Here is a 14436-nt window from a genome sequence, read left to right as displayed (position 1 = left end):
TTTGTCATCACTCCCAGGGCAACAATCCCAGTTCAAAAGCTGAGACTATAAAAATCCTATTAATTACAGGAACAGTGCCACAGACTTACTTAGAAAAATAGATTATTTGGTTCAAACTTTCAGTGTTTGTGTTTATCCACTGTATGAACACTGGTGTTTATCCACTGTATGAACACTGGTCTTCATCCAATATACAGTACATTCCTATTCTCAGATTCCAATACCTTTTGAAACTTAACCAGCCTACATTAAGGGGGTGCAGAGCTTCAATTACTAGATCTTATCAAACACATTATGAAGTATTCTGGTATATTATGGCATATATTTTTAACAATGATCAAAGCATTAACTTATTAGTCTCCAAAAGTGTTATACTGCTAATTATACATATGCTTCTCTGGAAAAAGTAACAAAATGAAGTTACATACGGATACATCCTCCTTCCTGAAAGCTGTAGAAGCCACCAGCACATCTGTCACATTTCAGACCTGTCACTCCAGGCTGACATTTGCATTGCCCTTTATCATTACAGTCAAAAGATTTGGATCCAAAAGAATTGCAATTACAAGGTACACAGCCCCTTGAAGAATGGAGATAATAAGTTGAACTCTGTAAGATACAAGTAAAAATGCATCAAAGATTAACAAAACCAAAACCTTAATTTTCAATGATGGATTCTGCAGCTCTCCATAAGGATTTGTAAAATTAGTCAGCAGAATAAATCACTTTTAAATAGCTAGGAAATGAAATAAAACTGCAAAGAACCAGTACTACACATTTTGTTTAAGAAGCATGCATTTGCTTAAACCATGCTTTACTGCTGCTGATTTAGATTGGAGATTCATGCTCTTGATAATTATCTGCCCACTACTATAACCAATGTGTTAATCAATTTGTTAATATCATAATAATGTGTTCAAATTATTCCTGTTTTTGGGCCAACTTGACAAGTCTGATTGATAAAAAAGTTTATATAAATGTAAGTCAATCTCCCATGTATGAGAAATAAATTACTTTTTAAAGCATCATAGCTTAATATTATGTGCAAAGCGTTATTATTTTCTGTCGCTAGGGTGGCAATTCTACACCATAACACAACGAAGTTCAAACATAAAGTGAGGTCAAAGTTTCATGGCTTGAGTTACATTTTTAATTTCTTTTTGTTACAGTACTTTGGTTGATAAGGCTCGAGGCCTGCCCTTTAAGCTTTTCCCAATTGCTTGGGTGCTTTCTTTCCTCTTACCAAAGAACGTGTCACGTGTTGAACAATGTACGACTTCTATCGCAGTACTAATGGATCTACGATGCTATTCCATGAAGTTAGATGATAATGCTTTTCTCTAAGGAAAATATTATTGATAAACGGTTGTAATATTCCATTTATATTGTGAATCATTGCACATTTTGGAAACAGACTATAATAATGTTAAATAATCAGAGTGAAATTTCAATATTTAAATTGTTATCCACTCAGCCTATCACAATTAGGCTTTAGTTATGTTTTTGAGGCTGATGGATAAGATGAATTATGAATTTGCAGTCAAATTAGCCCAAGTAATTTTGTTTATAGATAGATTTTCTGTACCACTAAATGAGTGCCTCAATGGCCTGGACCTTCAGTTAGGATGAAACACATTGTTAACACGAAGATATGCACGTATTTTCTCAATCTCCCATATAGATACACAAGACAACTGAGCCAGTAATACAGGTGATGAGTTGCCTACTGCAAAACTATAGGGAGAAGTAGGAAATGACAAATGATGTAGGCAGTTTCATTATTAAGGAAGATTCAGGAATTTTAAAAGGGAAAAATAAGCAAAATGTGTGATAATTAAGCAGGTATAAATAAGAGGATAGGAATTTATCCATTGCCGCTTGTGCTCAATGTGTATTACAACCTTCAGCTTCTGAATTTCCGGAAGTTTGGAATGCAGTACAATACTCAATTGTTCTGGCTTTTATGCCAAGTGACCAGGGACAAATATTCACCCCAAGCTTTTAACACACACACACACACACACAGATATAGAAAAGCAAATAAGAATAATTGCATGTACAGTGGAATGCAAAAGTTTGGGCACCCCGGTCAAAATTTCTGTTACTGTGAATAGCTAAGTGAGGAAAAGATGACCTGATTTCCAAAAGTAATAAAGTTAAAGATGACACATTTCTTTAATATTTGGAGCAAGATTACTTTTTTATTTCCATCTTTTACAGTTTCAAAATAACAAAAAAGGAAAAGGGCCCGAAGCAAAAGTTTGGGCACCCTGCATGGTCAGTATTTAGTTACACCCCCTTTGGCAAGTATCACAGCTTGTAAATGCTTTTTGTAGCCAGCTAAGAGTCTTTCAATTCTTGTTTGGGGGATTTTCGCCCATTCTTCCTTGCAAAAGGCTTCTAGTTCTGTGAGATTCTTGGGCTGTCTGTAAAAAAGCTGACGATGAAAAGAGGATGGCTTCTACAACAGGATAATAATCCTAAACATACCTCAAAATTCACAATGGACTACCTCAAGAGGCGCAAGCTGAAGGTTTTGCCATGGCCCTCACAGTCGCCTGACCTAAACATCATCGAAAATCTGTGGATAGATCTCAAAATCTATAAAGGTGCTGACCTTTTGCTGCAGTGCTGTCGACAAAAAAGCCTTGCAGAGGGTGGTTAGGGGAGCAGAGAGGTTATTGGGGTCTCCCTACCTTCTGTCCAAGACCTCTTTCAGAGTCAATGCCTCCAGAAGATACGGTACATCATTAAAGACCCCTCACACCCTCTCCATGAACTGTTTGTTCTTCTGCCATCAGGCAGACGTTACAGGAGCATCAAAACTAAAACCACAAGGCTACTAAACAGCTTCCTCCCACAGGCAGTCAGACTGCTAAATAGCTGCTCTACCTGACTATGCTTTGGACACTTTTAACTTGCACTGGACACTTATAACTTGATTTTAACTGACATGTGGCTGTTGTGTTTTACTATTTATTGTTATGTTAATTATTTAATGTTGGCTTTGTTATGTTATGATTGCACTGCTCCTGGGAAACACTGTCTCATTCTGCCATGCAGAGCTGATGTACGGTTAGAATGACAATAAAGTTTTTTGAATCTTGAATTTTGAATCTTGAAAAGAGTAGTGCATGCAAGACGACCCAAGAATCTCACAGGAGTAGAAGCCTTTTGCAAGGAAGAATGGGCAGAAATCCCCCAAACAAGAATTGAAAGACTCTTATGCAAACACGAGGAATTCTGCAGATGCTGGAAATTCAAGGAACACACATCAAAGTTGCTGGTGAACGCAGCAGGCCAGGCGGCATCTCTAGTTAGAGGTACAGTTGACGTTTCGGGCTGAGACCCTTTGTCAGGACTCCTGACGAAGGGCCTCAGCCCGAAACGTCGACTGTACCTCTTCCTAGAGATGCCCCCTGGCCTGCTGCATTCACCAGTAACTTTGATGTGTGTTGCTTGAAAGACTCTTAGCTGGCTACAGAAAGCGTTTACAAGCTGTGATACTTGCCAAAGGGGGCTTTACTAAGTACTGACCATGCAGGGTGCCCAAACTTTTGTTTAGGGCCTTTTTCCTTTTTTTGTTATTTTGAAACTGTAAAAGATGGAAATAAAAAAAGTAATCTTGCTTAAAATATTAAATAAATGCGTCATCTTTAACTTTATGCCTTTTGGAAATCAGGTTATCTTTTACTTGCTTAGCTATTCACAATAACAGAAATTTTGACCGGGCTGCCCAAACTTTTGCATACCACTGTATAACAGGAAGCTAACTGCATCCCCCTTTTTTCCTGCAGTTATCACACATTTTGATTGCCTCTACCCAGCTTTATAAAGTAAGTGCTTAAAATAACTTGCTATTACCCAATTGTTTTGTCCTGTAAGACAATAAGATATCAGAGAAGAATGAGACCAATCTGTTCATCAAGTCTTTTCTTCCATTCGATGATAGCTGATCTATTTTCCCTCTCAACCCCATACTCCTGTCTTCTACCTGTAACCTATCAACCTCTGCTTTAAATTACCAAATGACTTGGCTGGCTGTGACAATGAATTCCACAGATTCACCACCCTCTGGCAAAAGAACTTCCTCCTCATCTCTGTTCTAAAGAGATGTCTTTCTATTCTGAGGCTGTACTCTCTGGTCCTAGACTCTCCCACTATTTGAAACATCCTCTGTAACTGCTTGACATATCTTTGCAAATGTGTCCTCTGGTTGGAGAATCTAAGAACTAGGACATGAAAAAATAAGGAGGTGCCCAGTTAAGACAGAGATGATGTGAATATTTTCTTTCTTTTATGTAACTCCCGGAACTCTTTTGAAACTCAAAGTGTACTGGAAGCTGATCAACTGAAAATTTTCAAAGAAAACCCAACTGATTCTGGAAAGGACTAATAATAACAGGGTTGTTGTGGTGGGAGATTTCAATTTCCTAAATATTGATTGGCATCTCCCTACAGTGAGGGGTTTAAATGGGGTGGAGTTTGTTAGGTGTGTTCAGGAAGGTTTTTTGACACAATATGTATATAAGCCTACAAGATCTGGTACTTGATCTGGTACCGTATTGGGAAATGAACCTGGTCAGGTGTCAGGTCTCTCAGTGGGAGAGCATTTTGAAGGTAGTGATCACAATTCTATCTCCTTTACCATAGCATTGGAGAGGGACCGGAACAGACAAGTTAGGGAAATGTTTAATTGGAGTAAGGGGGAACTATGAGGCTATCAGGCAGGAACTTTGGAAGCATAAATTGGAACAGATGTTCTCAGGGAAACGTACTGAAGAAATGTGGAAGTGTTCAGGGGATATTTGCATGGGGTTCTGAGTAGGTACATTCCAATGAGACATGGAAAGGATGGTAGGGTACAAGATCCGTGGTGCACAAAGGCTGTTGTAAATCTAGTCAAGAAGAAAAGAAGAGCTTACGAAAGGTTCAAAAAACTAGGTAATGATATGACTCTAGAAGATTATAAGGCTAGCAAGAAGGAGCTTAAGAATAAAATTAGGAGAGCCAGAAGGGGCTGTGAGAAGGCCTTGGCGGGCAGAATTAAGGAAAACCCCAAGGCATTCTACAAGTATGTGAAGAGCAATGGAAAAGTGTGTTTGGAACCAAAGGAAATAGTGGAGGTACTTAATGAATACTTTGCTTCAGTATTCACAACAGAAAAGGAGCTTGGTGATTGTAGGGATAACTTACAGTGGACTGAAAAGCTTGAGAATATAGATATTAAGAAAGAGGATGTGCTGGAGCTTTTGGAAAGCATCAAGTTGGATAAGTCACTGGGACCAGATGGGATGTACCCCAGGCTACCGTGGAAAGCAAGGGAGGAGATTGCTGAGCCTCTGGCAATCATCTTTGCATCATCAATGAGGATGGAAGAGGTTCCGGAGGATTGGAGGGTTGCGGATGCTGTTCCCTTATTCAAGAAAGGGAGTAGGGATAGCCCAGGAAATTATAGGCCAGTGAGTCTTACTTCAGTGGTTGGTAAGTTGATGGAGAAGATCCTGAGAGGCAGGATTTATGAACATTTGGAGAGGCATAATATGATTAGGAATAGTCAGCATGGCTTTGTCAAAGGCAGGTCGTGCCTTAAGAGCATGATTGAATTTTTTTGAGGATGCGACTAAGCACATTGATGAAGGTAGAACCATAGATGTAGTGTATACAGATTTTAGCAAGGTATTTGACAAGGTACCCCATGCAAGGCTTATTGAGAAAGTAAGGTGACATGGGATCCAAGGGGACATTGCTTTATGGATCCAGAACTGGCTTGCCCACAGAAGGCAAAGAGTGATTGTAGACGGGTCATATTCTGCATGGAGGCCGGTGACCAGTGGTGTGCCTCAGGGATCTGTTCTGGGATCCCTACTCTTTGTGATTTTTATAAATGACCTGGATGAGGAAGTAGAGGGATGGGTTAGTAAATTTGCTGATGACACAAAGGTTAGGTGTGTTGTGCATAGATTGGAGGGCTGTCAGAGGTTACAACAGGACATTTATAGGATGCAAAACTGGGCTGAGAAGTGGCAGATGGAGTTCAACCCAGATAAGTGTGAGGTGGTTCATTTTGGTAGGCCAAGTTTGATGGCAGAATATAGTATTAATGGAAAGACTCTTAGCAGTGTGGAGGATCAGAGGGATCTTGGGGTCCGAGTCTATCAGACACTCAAAGCTGCTATGCAGGTTGACTCTGTGGTTAAGAAGGCGTACGGTGTATTGGCCTTCATCAATCGTGGGATTGAGTTTAAGAGCCGAGAAGTAATGTTGCAGGTATATAGGACCCTGGTCAAACCCCACTTGGAGTACTGTGCTCAATTCTGATCGCCTCACTATGGGAAGGACGTGGAAATCATAGAAAATGTGCAGAGGAGATTTATAGGGATTGGGGAGCATGCCTTATGAGAATAAGTTGAGTGAACTCGGCCTTTTCTCCTTGGAGCAACGGAGGATGAGAGGTGTCTTGATAGAGGTGTGCAAGACGATGAGAGGCATTGATCATGTGGATAGTCAGAGGCTTTTCCCCAGTGCTGAAATGGCTAGCACGAGAGGGCATAGTTTTAAGGTGCTTGAAAGAAGGTTCAAAGGAGATGTCAGGGGTAAGTTTTTTATGCAGAGAATGGTGAGTGTGTGGAATGGGCTGCTGGTGGCGGTGGTAGAGGCAGAAACGATAGGGTCTTTTAAGAGACTCCTGGATGGCTACATGGAGCTTAGAAAAATAGAGGGTTATGGGTAAAGCCCAGGTAGTTCTAAGGTAGGGACATGTTCGGCACAGCTTTGTGGGCCAAAAGACCTGTATTGTGCTGTAGGGTTTCTGTGTTTCTACGACTTTTTGATAACTTAGAGGCTGGCAGGTATGTTGAAACGAGATCACAATCTGATCAGCCATAATTTTGTTGAACGGAGGAGCAAGTTCAAGAGGCCGTGCAATCTTCTGCTCCTAATTTGTATATCTTTTATTTGAATATTTATATATTGCCTTTACCGTTGGTTCACTGGAAGAACACTTGCTTGCCTATGTGGGAGATTGAGGAGAGGTGTGCAATTGAGGCATACATCATACTTGCGGGAACGTACGTGCACATCAGTGGCTAGTGTGCACTTTAGGGTCATCATATTTTACGTCCCTTGACACAGGCAGTCACTTCAGAGATACAAAATACTAACAGCTTAACCCACTGGTTTTAAAATGACTGCAGTTCACAGATATGGAAGTTGAAGAGATGCTGAAGATCAGAGGATAATCAGCAGGGATTTCGTTGTGAATCGCCATCCATAATCCCACCCAATGTTATTGGTATCATTGTAACTCCAGAAATGAATGCGGCACATCAATGAATTTAGCCATTGCAATTGTACTCTTTAGTGGGGAATACGTTTGTCAAAGTGTGCAGAATATACCTGTCAAATATATTCCTTGTATCTTCACTTGTAAAATATGTTCATTATTAACTGCACAACATTTTAGATAACAGAATCAATCATTAAACAGACATTACATTGGCATTTCATTGATATTTGCTTTCAATTGTGTACCCTACTTCCTTTACGATTTCGACATGCCAATTCATTTCACACCATGCAAAAGCATAAGTTTTCAAACTTGCAAGCAACAAAAACTTCCAAATATTTCAATTAGTTTCTCCAGGCAAAAGCTAAACATCCCAATGACCTTAAAGTACAGCACTTCAAGAATTTTGCACTTTTTTATAGAGTAACACAAATACAAATAAAAATCACTTTTACTGAGGATGTAATACCTTGAATGGCTGGTTTAATTAAAAGCAGTAAATTTGACTTGAGACATAAGCATGCCAATCCAGATGTTGTGCATTGTGAATAAAAGGGTGAGATCTGACCAGTTCATATATAATTGTTAATTTTGCATTATCACCAGATATTTCTCTGACTAATGTTAGAAGTTTAGATTGTATAGGGTGCCTATAATCACTTGCTTTGTTAAGTTATTCACTCCAGTGAGACTGAATAAAATGCCCTATAAAAGTAGTTAGTGCAGGTGATACATTTATAAATGCAGGTACTTTCCCAGAATCTTTATGAATGAAAAATGCATTACTCAAACCTTAAACAGTATGTTATTTCCTAAGGGTGATATTACTTCAAACCACACAACAGAGAAACTGTAAAGAAACACCACTAGCGTTTTGTTGTTGCAGAGATTCAAACTTCATTTATTTGCTGCCTTTGAAAGAGAACATCCCATTGCTGTCAGCTAGTTATGGGAGGGTAAAACTTGCCAGCTCCGTCACTAAACAGATTGGCACTCAGGGCCTGGGTGTTCCGGGCAGACTCATCAAGGTATATATTTTTTAAAAATTCCTGATCCATTTGCTGAGGATTCCTTAGCACTACCTTTAACATAGTGACCTTTGAACCACAATTATAAACACAAAGATCAAGTGTCAAGCACCCTTTTTCAGCACTTTATTACTCCATGACAAGGACTGTAAAATCAGTCATAATGACAAAAGAAAATAAGGGCAGGACTGGGCCAATTGTCACCCTAATCCAAGCTCACCCCTTCATTCAATATCACTGCTGCTGTCTATAAGGAGTTTGTACGTCCTCCCTGTGACTGTGCGGGTTTCCTCCGACCTGCCAAAGAAGTACAGGTTTGTACAGTAATTGGGGTCATGGGTGTATTGGGTGAAGGGCCTGTTACCATACTGTATCACAAAAAGAGAGGGTTGGAATAAGAGGGTTGTATGATCACGAACAGCTGAAATAATTTGACCAATACTTCTGGAATTTAAAAGAACAAGGAGTCATCTTATTGAAATATACAAGATCCAAAGGGTGCATGATGATGTGGATGTTGAAAAACTTCCACTAAATTGAGTCTCAAAGAAGGGGAAAAATGTATAAAATGGGGGAAGGGAGGAGAGCAGCCATTTAACACAGGTATGTAGGAACTCCTTCTCCAGCAAGTGACAGTTCTTTGGATGCTCTTCCCCAAAGGGTTGCAGAGGCAGGAACTCCAGAGGTACTTGAGGGGAAGCTAGGTAAATGTTTAGAAATCAAAGGAGAACCAAAAGCTATGTAGAACTGACACAGCGAGAAGTTCAGGCCTCGGACAGGTCAGCCATGATCAGAATGGATGGCAGCACAGGCCAGAAGAGGGTAAATGGGAAGGAGTAGAATTTAGGCCTTTGCATTGCTCTATAGCTAGTATTTCAAACTAACCTTAGAATGGTCATAAATGACATTGCATATAATGAACTTTAATATCTATTCTATTCACCTGTTCATCTGCTGGTCTGTTGATCGAACAGCTACAAAGTTCCAACACCTATGGCCCTTGCCTTGTCACACCCTGCACGAGCAGAACAATTTTGCAGCTTCTTACTCTATAGGAATTGTACTAAGCTTGTCCAAGTTCACTTAACGTAGCACCGTGCTCCCAGCAAATGAAACATTTTTTGAGGTAATGCACACAAAATGCTGGAAGAACTCAGCAGGTCAGACAGCATCTATGGAGAGGAATAAACAAACCATGTTTTGGGCTGAAACCCTTCACCAGGACTGGGAAGGAAGGGGTGGAATCCAGATTAAGAAGCTGGGGGGAGGAGGAGGAGTATAAAATGGTGGGTGATAGGTGAAAACAGGGAGTGGTTGGAGGAGGAGAGATGAAGGAAGGCACGATACTACAATTGAAATAAATGCAACTGATCTCAAAGCAGATTATAAACCACATGCATAATGAGCACACAAGGACATTGCTGTCTCACCATATCAGTTTGCATTGGGTTCAAAACCAAAGGTAAAACCTTAACAAGCTAGACAGTAACTCTATGAAAAATGTGCAATGATATTTTAAAACTGTGGTGAGAATTTTTCAATCCACACAATAATGATGAAGACCACAGCACACAGAGGCATGATGCACTTTTACCCCACTGGCAGAAGGTGTGGCAGGTTTGTATGCACCACGCGGACATCCACTAATGCGAGTCGTCCACCACCGTCGCCGAGGGCTCTCAGCAGGTTGTGCTAGTTGGACATCCTTCTGGTACTTCTGTTCGTGGAGCTGCATGCGGAGATTGCACTGCTTCCCCATGAAGCCAGGCTTGCAGATGCAGTGTCCTTCTTTGTCACACCGAGGTGACATGGAACCAACGGGACTGCACTGACATGACATGCAGACCTTCTCTTTGTGATCCCACCAACAGTTAGGCTTTACAGGCCACAGAATAAAATATCAGAAAAAAAACACAAATATCAAAGCAAGAATCTAAGTTCAGGCAGATAAGAATAATTTCCAAACCAGAGCTATGCTTCTGAGAGATAAGAAAAGTGAAAAGTTACAACAGTAATGAAAGATTTCAAAAGAACTTTAGACTCCTAATTCTGAATTCAATCAAAATTTAACAACTGCAGAATTGAAGCATAATCTCAGCTTTAATTTTCTTGATTATAATTTCCTTATTTCTCTGATATAAAGGCAGAAAGACCTAACGTTTAATTTGGGGTCTTGATGAGAAATACACGTGCAAATTTTGGAGTGGTGCTAAGAGTCACTTCAAAAAGCACCGAACATATCAATACAAATTTAACTTTGCTTATTGCAACTTGTGCACCGTCAGTACAATGCAGAGCTGCGATGTAATTACTGGCTGGTCTTTTGAGTTTTGCGGTGTGCGGCTCTGTCACTCTGCTCCATTTACAGTTTGGAATGTGGAAATCAGAGGGAACCTGCAGTGAGATTTACGAGTAACCTGCTAGATGCCCTTTCCTTTACCACTTTCTTCATGGCCTCCAAAACTCAACCATTGTTTTGGATTTTTGTTCTGGAGATACGAAATGACACAAGTTAACCAATACTCATGGTAACTATAAGACCATAAGACATTACAGTTGCTGAAGCATGATAACACACTCCCAAACTTCTAAACTCCAACTCCCATTGAATTCTAATATACTATTCACCTTCCTTATTTCTTCGGCAGTTTGAATGGGGCACGACTGCGCAAGCGCGTGGAGGTCGGCCAGTGAGAACAGTGGGGAGAGTTTAAAAGGAAGACAGATTTACAGAGTGGGCGACAGAGTAGGAAGGCTTTGGCTCAACAGGGCTTCAGTGATAAAGGGTCACGGCCAGGTAGGTTACCTGTTTAAAATGAAGACAGAGAGTATGTGTGTGAGGCCGATTTTCTGTGCTTAGTGTCAGATGTGGGAAGTCCTAGAGACTCCCGGCCTCCCGGACGACCACATCTGCACCTGGTGTGTCGAGCTGCAACTCCTTAGACACTGTGTTAGGGAACTGGAGATGCAACTCAATGACCTTCATCTGGTCAGGGAAAGTGAGGAGGTGGTAGAGAGGAGATATAGGCAGGTAGTCACCCCGGGACCATAGGAGACAGAGAAGTGGGTAACAGTCAGGAGACGGAAGGGCAAGAAGCAGGTACTAGAGAGTACCCCAGTGGCTGTCCCCCTTAACAATAAGTATTCCTACTTGAGTATGAGTACTGTTGGGGCGGGGGGGGGGACGACCTACCTGGGGAAAGCAACAGTGGCCGTGCCTCTGGCACAGAGACTGGCCCTGTGGCTCAGATGGGTAGGGACAGGAAGAGGAAGGCAGTAGTGATAGGGTACTCTATAGTTAGGGGGTCAGATAGGTGATTCTGTGGACGCAGGAAAGAAACGCGGATGGTAGTATGCCTCCCAGGTGCCAGGGTCCGGGATGTTTCTAATTGCGTCCACGATATCTTGAAGTGGGAAGGAGAACAGCCAGAGGTCGTGGTACTGAACTGAAGTGACAGAGGAAAGGGAGGTTGGCTCACAAACAGAGAAAGTTTGGAGACAGTACGAAAGGAAGTATAGGCAGGTAATAGAGAAGGGACGCGCTCAGTCCGATGGTTTGAGATGTGACTATTTTAATGCAAGGAGTATCATGAACAAAGCAGATGAGCTTACAGCATGGATCAGCACTTGGAGCTATGATATTGTGGCCATTACAGAGACTTGGCAGGGGCAGGAATGGCTACTTCAAGTGCCAGGCTTTAGATGTTTCAGAAAGGACAGGGAGGGAGGCAAAAGAGGTGGGGGCATGGCACTGTTGATCAGAGATAGTGTCACGGCTGCAGAAAAGGAGGAAGTCATGGAGGGGTGGTCTACGGAGTCTCTGTGGGTGGAAGTTAGGAAAAGGAAGGGGTCAATAATTCTACTGGGTGTTTTTTATAGACCACTCAATAGTAACAGGGACATTGAGGAGCAGATAAGGAGACAGATTCTGGAAAGGAGCAATAATAACAGGGTTGTTGTGGTCGGAGATTTCAATTTCACAAATATTGGTTGGCATCTCCCTAGAGTGAGGGGTTTAGATGGGGTGGAGTTTGTAAGGTGTGTTCAGGAAGGTTTCTTGACACAATATGTAGATAGGCCTACAAGAGGAGAGGCTGTATTTGATCTGGTACTGTATCAGGAAATGAACCTGGTCAGGTGTCAGGTCCCTCAGAAGGACAGCACATCTCCTTTACCATAGCATTGGAGAGGGACAGGAACAAACAAGTTAGGGAAATGTTTAAATGGAGTAAGGGGAACTATGAGGCTATCAGGCAGGAACTTGGAAGCATAAATTGGAAACAGATGTTCTCAGGAAAACGTACCGAAGAAATGTGGCAAATGTTCAGGGGATATTTGCGTGGGGTTCTGAGTAGGTACATTCCAATGAGACATGGAAAGGATGGTAGGGTACAAGATCCGTGGTGTACAAAGGCTGTTGTAAGTCTAGTCAAGAAGAGCTTACGAAAAGTTCAAAAAATTATGTAATAATTGAATCTAGAAGATTATAAGGCCAGTAGGAAGGAGCTTAAGAATAAAATTAGGAGAGCCAGAAGGGGCCATGAGAAGGCCTTGGTGGACAGGATTAAGGAAAACCCCAAGACATTCTACAAGTATGTGAACAGCAAGAGGATAAGACATGAGAGAATAGGATCAATCAAGTGTGACAATGGAAAAGTGTGTATGGAACGGGAGGAAATAGCGGAGGTACTTAATGAATACATTGCTTCAGTATTCACTACGGAAGAGGATCTTGGCGATTGTAGGGATTACTTGCAGTGGACTGAAAAGCTTGAGCATGTTGACATTAAGGAAGAGGATGTGCTGGAGCTTTTGGAAAGCATCAAGTTGGATAAAACACCGGGTCCGTACGGGATGTACCCCAGGCTACTGTGGGAAGCGAGGGAGGAGATTGCTGAGCCTCTGGCAATGATCTTTGCATCATCAATGGGGACGGGAGAGATTCCAGATCACTGAAGGGTTGCGGATGTTGTTCCATCATTCAAAAAAGGAAGTAGAGATAGCACAGGAAATTATAGACCAGTGAGTCTTACTTCAGTGGTTGGTAAGTTGATGGAGAAGATCCTGAGAGGCAGGATTTATGAACATTTGGAGAGGCATAATATGATTAGGAATAGTCAACATGCCTTTGTCAAAGGCAGGTCGCGCATTATGAGCCTGATCAAATTTTTTGAGGATGTGACTAAACACATTGATGAAGGTAGAACCATAGATGTAGTGTATACAGATTTTAGCAAGGTATTTGATAAAGTACCCAAAGCAAGGCTTATTAAGAAAGTAAGGAGGCATGGGATCCAAGGGGGCATTGCTTTGTGGATCCAGAACTAGCTTGCCCACAGAAGGCAAAGAGTGGTTGTAGATGGGTCATATTCTGCATGGAGGCCGGTGACCAGTGGTATGCCTCAGGGATCTGTTCTGGGACCCTTACTTTTTGTGATTTTTATAAATGACCTGGATGAGGAAGTGGAGGGATGGGTTAGTAAATTTGCTGATGACACAAAGGTTGGGGATGTTGTGGATAGTGTGGAGGGCTGTCAGAGGTTACAACAGGACATTGATAGGATGCAAAACTGGAATGAGAAGTGGCAGATGGAGCTCAACCCAGATAAGTGTGAGATGGTTCATTTTGGTAGGTGAAATATGATGGCAGAACATAGTAATAATGGAAAGACTCTTGGCAGTGTGGAGGATCAGAGGGATCTTGGGGTCCGAGTCCATAGGACACTCAAAGCTGCTATGCAGGTTGACTCTGTGGTTAAGAAGGCATACGGTGTCTTGGCCTTCATCAATCGTGGGATTGAGTTTAAGAGCCGAGAGGTAATGTTGCAGCTACATAGGACCCTGGTCAGACCCCACTTGGAGTAATGTGCTCAATTCTGGCCGCCTCACTATAGGAAGGACGTGGAAACCATAGAAAGGATGCAGAGGAGATTTACAAGGATGTTGCCTGGATTGAGGAGCATGCATTATGAGAATAGGTTGAGTGAACTTGGCCTTTTCTCCTTGGAGAAAAGGAGGATGAGAGGTGAGTTAATAGAGGTATACAAGGTAATGAGAAGCATTGATTGTGTGAATAGTCAGAGGCTTTTCCCCAGGGCTGAAAGAGTTAGCATAGGACGG

The 14436-nt window shown here is 41.7% G+C and overlaps 1 protein-coding gene across 3 annotated transcripts in view; it reads right to left on the bottom strand.

Moving 5' to 3' along the window:
- Positions 1-14436, bottom strand: part of lama2 (laminin, alpha 2) — a 398231-nt gene that overhangs the window by 144261 nt on the left and 239534 nt on the right. For all 3 annotated transcript variants that reach the window (XM_063034544.1, XM_063034525.1, XM_063034534.1), the window contains exon 21: positions 429-609. In XM_063034544.1, the coding sequence (XP_062890614.1) occupies positions 429-609 (181 nt within the window). The remainder of the gene's footprint in view (positions 1-428; positions 610-14436) is intronic.

Source organism: Mobula hypostoma, chromosome 2, assembly GCF_963921235.1.
Source record: "Mobula hypostoma chromosome 2, sMobHyp1.1, whole genome shotgun sequence".
Lineage (NCBI taxonomy): Eukaryota > Metazoa > Chordata > Chondrichthyes > Myliobatiformes > Myliobatidae > Mobula > Mobula hypostoma.
The sequence above is the reverse complement of the archived record's forward strand: the minus strand, read 5'-3'. Positions and strand labels throughout refer to the sequence as shown.